General features: G+C 56.3%; 1 protein-coding gene across 1 annotated transcript; it reads right to left on the minus strand.

Annotated features, from left to right (window-relative positions):
• Nucleotides 1–43: 43 nt before the first annotated feature.
• On the minus strand, nt 44–2721 carry VDBG_03839 (peroxisomal long-chain fatty acid import protein; the record flags this gene model as incomplete). The annotated part of the gene is made up of 4 exons (XM_003005840.1): nt 44–441; nt 470–923; nt 977–2032; nt 2092–2721. The coding sequence occupies 4 exons, from the start codon at nt 2719–2721 to the stop codon at nt 44–46; spliced, it is 2538 nt and encodes an 845-aa protein (XP_003005886.1).
• Between the last annotated feature and the right edge of the window lie 3289 nt (nt 2722–6010).

Raw genomic sequence — 6010 nt, forward strand, 5'->3', positions numbered from 1 at the left:
AAGTAGTCTGATTGTACAAAATTGGTCTTGTGTATGTCCTCGTCTACGCCGATGCCTCCACATGTACCTCCTCTTCCTCCTTCTCCTCCGGGGCCTGAATCTGCTCCATCTCGCCCTCTTCGTGCTTTGCCTCGCCTCCCTTCTCGAGCTCGACGTAGGCAGGGGGATCCAGCGACTCGCCACCCTCCACCCAGACCTGCGCCAGTTCGTCCTCAATCTCCTGTCGCCTCGCCTGCCACTTCTCCACCTGGTCCAGTCGCTCGCGGAGGTCCTGGAGCTCCTTCTCGACCTGCATCTTCTCCCTCTCCGTGCCGATGCGGTCAAATGACCACTCGTCGCCCTGCTCGCCCTGACCGAGCGTGAGGTTGTACGTGTGGTACTTCTTGAGCGAAGCGCGGGTCGAGATGGTGATGAGGGCTGGTTTCATGTCAGGAATGCCACCTCGATAATGCGTGACAGGATGACTTACTGATTCCCCTCTCCTTGCACGTCTCGTACAAGAGACCCTCGACGTCACTCGAAACAGCGCTGGTGCCTTCGTCGATAATGGCGTACTGGGGCTCGTGGTACAGCAGCCTGGCGAAGCCCATGCGCTGCTTCTCGCCGCCACTGAGGATGTCCTTCCACTCCTTGCGCGTGTCCCAGCCGCCTTCGCGATCGGGGAGGTAGCCCAGACGCGCATCCTCGAGGACCCGCTTGAGATCCTCCTCCGTCTTGCGCTTCTCGCGCATGTCGTGGTGACCGTCAGGGTAGATGACCTGGTCTCGGAGCGTTCCGATGCTGAGGTAGGGTCGCTGCGGCAGGAACATGATGCCGTCCTGGCCGGCCGACTTGGGCCGGCTGACGAGGCCGCGGTATACGGGCCAGAGCCCTGCGAGGACGCGGGCAATGGCAGTCTTGCCAACGCCGTTGGGGCCGTCGATCTACGTACCGGGTTAGCGAGGGTCATCTGTTGGCAGCATCATTTCAAACTCACCAGGAGATGCTCGCCTCTCCTCACCACCATCGAGAGAGAGTCCAGCAGTTCGTCGCCGCCTTGGGGCCAGAGGGCAGGCGCCACAATGGGGACGTTCTCGAATCGGACACCGTCAAAGCCCTTCTGCGTCGTGCCCTGGACATCCGACAGCGAGTAGAGCTCGTTCTGCTGTCCACGTAGGTAGTAGGCGTCGGCATGCACACGATGCAGCGTTGAGATGAGCGTGTACACTCGACTCGTGTAGCCGGCAAGCTCGGACAGGTCCTTGATCGAGTACATCATTCGACCGCCGGCATCCGCAAGCGACAGCATGAGCCTCTTGTTGGTGATAAACTCCTTCATGCGGCCATGCTCCTTGCCACCCTTCTCGGCGCTCTGGACCATCTCCATGGCACCACCGAGGCCACCCCACGCAGGCAGGAAGACGGGCAGAGACGAGAGGAGATAGCCGTAAGCACTCCAGCTGTACTTGAGAACAAAGTCCTCAAGCATGTTGTAGCGAATCTTGAGCATGTAAATGCCCTCCATCCAGTTCTTGAGCGACTTGAACTCCTTGTTGAGGAAATGCTTCTCCATGTCGGCTCCGCCGTAGAAGGCAACCTCCTCCGCGTTCGCAATGAGGCGGGCGTGCAGGCTTCTAAAGTCACCCTCCTTGCGTCCCTCGACAGCCTTGAGCTTTCCAAATGGCGGAGAGAGTCGGCGGAGGATGTTTGCGGTCAGGATGTAGTTGCTCGTCAGTCCGATGAAAGCCAAGGGGCCGAGCGAACGGTAGAGTTGATAGTTGAAGACACAGAGATCAACAAAAGGCTTGCCCAGAGACGAGTAGAGATTCGCGGCAGACGCACAGAACAATGTAAGATCTTGCGTTATGAATTGGTCAGCGCCCTGACCAACGCCGCCGTCGAGGTTGGACAGTTTGTAATAGTTCAGGTTGTTGTTCAAATACAGGTCATGGATATAACGTGTCAGTCGTGTCCTGAAGGCAATGGACACCTTGGACTCCAGGAACTTGATCATGGCATTGGTATAAGACGCTAGGCCGCCCAAGCCGCACCACTGTACTCCTGTTAGCGAAGCGCAAGCAAAGCGAGGGCTTCGTCTGGCGTTTGGCATACCTTGGCGAGACCTAACAGGAAGGCCTTGCCTTGTCCGGCAACGAGATCCCGCACAATCTCTCCGTCGAGTCTCGCGACCACAAGCGAGAGATACGTGCGCAGCATGAGGAACATGCCGTGGCTGAGGAGAAGACCGGCCTCCTTGCTCGACCACCGCGGAATCATGATGCTCATCAAGCTCAGGAACTGGTGCAGGAAGGCCAAATTGAGACCGGGTTTTGTCTGTGCAGATGGAACAGTCCCATCGCCGAGCCCAGACACCCGCGGCGGGTTAAGAAAGAGGCGGCGATGGGCTTCGAAGGTCAAGGGCTTGGTTGTGTGGATGACGACCTTGGAGGTCCCCTCCTTATACGGCACGTAGATGGTGCGGGAGCCATCCTTGTTGAAGAGCCACGAGTTGGTACGGACCAGCTTGCGACCTTGCTCCCTCTCTTCCTTGCGGCTTTTCCACCAGCGTCTCCCTCCAGCCGCGCTGAGTATGATGGATGTTGCGAGGGCGAGTGTGGCGAGGAGTCGGGTTGTTCGGGTCGTCCTGCGCAGTCGGGTTCGGAAGATGGTGGAGTACTTCTCAATGAAGGCCGCAATGGCCTCTTCGGCTGCAGACCCACGAAGGGTCGATTGAGCAGCCATGTCGATGGTTGTCGGGCGCAAGCGAAGTAGCTTGGCGCAATGGTGTCGATTGATGCTATGAATGGGAACCCATTACAGATCGAAAGCGCCGGGCAGAAGCTGTCTTGCTGTTGAATCAGAGAGGGTGTGTGACCATGACGGAGATCGGAGGGTGCGATGTGGTGTTGTAATTCCGGTGCAGGCCTTCGCAGATGTGGCCTCGTTGGGGAAAACGGGCAGCGCTGGGCAAGCTTGTGATGGTGGTTTACATTAGGCACGATGCCGATAGGTGGTCCCGTGGAGGGTCCCGCGAATGACCAGCTCGGATGTTGGAGTAACAAAGCCTCGGGTCTTCCAGCGTACCTAGTGGGATTTCACATGCTGGAATGCCAGCTGCAACAGGGATGGTCGGTGGCCTTCCCCATGGGCATGACGTTTACTCATCTCATGCTAGCGGCGTGTGGCTTGTGACTGGCGGAATCCACCACGGCATCGTCACGTGTCGACGTTGTCCGAATACCCCACGTCTATGAGCTAAGTACGGCGCCGACATATGCCCGGCATCATCCCCAGGATTGCACTCACATTAGAGGAGAATGTTCTGATGTTCCAAGTCCTTCCAACGGGCTGTTCATAACAGTGTTGATTGTCTTGACCCCATCGGATCTTGCTGAACAAATGGGGGTAAATGAGATCTCAACGAGTCTTACCAACAGTGACGAAACCCCGAACCTGTAGATCGCGAGGGCGCTACGCGACAGCCCATGCACAAAAACTTTGTTGATGTTCGTGAGAGGCTGGATATACAGCCTTTTGCGAGGCCCAAATCACCTGAAGGTTAAGAGGCCCCTCGTTGGTGGAGCAGGAACATTCTGGCTATGTTGACCTGGCAATTTGACCTTCTCTATCCATCGCGTAGATGGAGAGAGTCATGATTGTTCTCTCATCAAAATCGAAAGAATAGACGAACACGGTTGTCTGATGTACGTCGATCAGGCTGATCTGAGCGATCAAGTTCGACAGAATATTGAGAATGTAACCTTACTGCCCATGAAGATGTGACAAGTCTCATTGTCTCGTATATATCCACTAAGGCCGAGCTCATGAGACGAAGCCCGTCGAGGGCGCTCCGTTGTGCAGATCGGCAGAACGGGGACCAGTGCGGGATGCTTTCTTCATGAACCATCACGATGATGCGGCTCAGTGACATCGATTCTCATAGCCCCGACGAAGATTCCTGCACTGCCACCTTCTGTGCTCTACTGAAAATATCATGATCCCATTATAGCTACATGTAGATATCTTAGCAACTCGTTTGTGCCGCTGTGGCTAAAGGCACGGGCAATACGCCCATGGCCGTTGGGATAGGTCACCTCGGGCTATCTGGAGGCTGCATTGCTAGTGTGAACCAGGAGAGTGGCTTCTTCCACCAGGTTAGCCTAGCCTTCGTACAAAGAATGACTGGCAACAGCATCGCGAGCCATGTTCAATACGGAAACAAACGCTCCACCACTGATCACTTGTTCGACACTGGGAAAGATTCACTCCATATTTTCTGGATGCCGGCTTGACAAGCTTGATTAGCATACATTGCTGATGTGAATCTAAACTTCGCTACCAGGTCGGCAAACCTCCCTCCCTGAAAGAACCTCCTGAAAGGTCAAGAAGATCGGGTCACATGTTGGGCGAGTCTTCGTGACGACGTTTTGCCACCTGCGGGAAGACCTGCAGGAAAACCCTTGGCCCTGGGGTTGGGCCATCACTGGTCTGGAGCAACGATTTAGAGCCGAGAAAGCGAAAACGGCACGATTGGCCATACTCCACGATCTTGGGCGTCCAACCAGATGTGCTGTTGAGGCGGGCGGCAAGGTGGCCAATCATGGGGTAAGGTGGTGGGCTGCACCCCCACTGGCGGCGGGAAAGTGATGCCACCAATGTGGCATTGTCACTGTCCCTTGCCCATGTCGTTCTGAAAGCTCTCAAGCTCTGTTTGCCATGTCTGTCTGGTCTGCGGATACTCACCTCAGTTGGGCGGTGTGGGAGGTCTTCCCTTGATTCACGAAAAAGGGTGGGAGCCAACTGGATCACGGCATCATCAATCACGTTGTGTGTTGAAGCTGGAATGTGGACCTCGTGGAAGTTGTGAGCCTTCGACCAACTGAGCTTCTACAAAATCCTTCCAGATACCTGTTGAGGCTGAAGCTTGCTTGCCTCAAGTGTACCTGGATCCATGTCGCCATGCAAGGACCACAGCTGTCAGTGGGCCATGGGCCGCCGACTATGGCCCGTGAGGAATCAGGAGCTGAAACGATGAGACAAAATACGTCTGGTGATCCACAAACCAGGCCTGGGCACGGCAGATTCCAGGTTCGGATGGTGCAGCAGTCCGATGCCTCGAACCGTTCTCTACCTTCTCGCCAGGTCTCGGGTTCCCAAGACGTGTGAGCGGGACGGTAAGGAGGGCTGGCGAAGTAGCAGGAGAAAGGAAGAGGGGCGGGAAGGGGGAGCAGACAGGTTGCAGCCCTCGGCAATGCTCGACGAAACTGAGATGGGATTCGAAGACACGGATGGTGACAAGGGCCTGATGAGAATACTGTACACCTGTACAATGTTCAAGGTGCTGGCGGCTCGCTCTGCCCTGGATACGGCTCGACTACCCTGAATGTATCCACCTTGGAGATTTCCCATGCTGCTAATGAGCTTGGCGGCAGGCCAGTCTGTGGTGGAGCATACGGCTGGAGAGGAGACATGGGACGCGACGAAGACGTCCTGGCTGCTGATTGCAGAAGAGTGTACAAGCCATAGCTCACACAGTGTCCAATTTGGCCGAGCTGCGGAGCTCAGCCCAACCAAAGAAGGACCGTACCTCATGTCTATTCCCACGGCTCAACCCTCATCACCGCTAGTACGTCTCATCTCATTTCCCCTACTCGCCTAACGCCTACTGGGTAATTTCGCCGCGATACCCACCTGGTGCCTGCCATCCCTACCATTTTACCCTGTGTGGTGTGTGTACCCGCCCAGCCTTTCCCCAGTTCTTGCTCACAGCGCACATACCCCTGGACACCACCCGCCCCCCTCCCCTTTGGAGCTCAAACCTCCTTGCCCCCCCCCCAGATGCTTCCCGTCCAGTGCCTAGAAGCAAGCAAGCAGCAAAGCTAAAGCAGTCAGAGCCGCCCGGATAGCTTGGAAGCACCTCCGGCTCTGGGCGGTCCAGAAGGCCACGAGTGAGCACAGCACCAAGCAAGCCAAGGCCACACCTAGGCATAGTGCCTCGTTCCTCTCTCACACTCCCCCATCTTTCTCTCTT

The sequence above is a fragment of the Verticillium alfalfae genome, genomic scaffold (genome assembly GCF_000150825.1).
Source record: "Verticillium alfalfae VaMs.102 supercont1.4 genomic scaffold, whole genome shotgun sequence".
NCBI classification, from domain to species: Eukaryota; Fungi; Ascomycota; class Sordariomycetes; order Glomerellales; family Plectosphaerellaceae; genus Verticillium; species Verticillium alfalfae.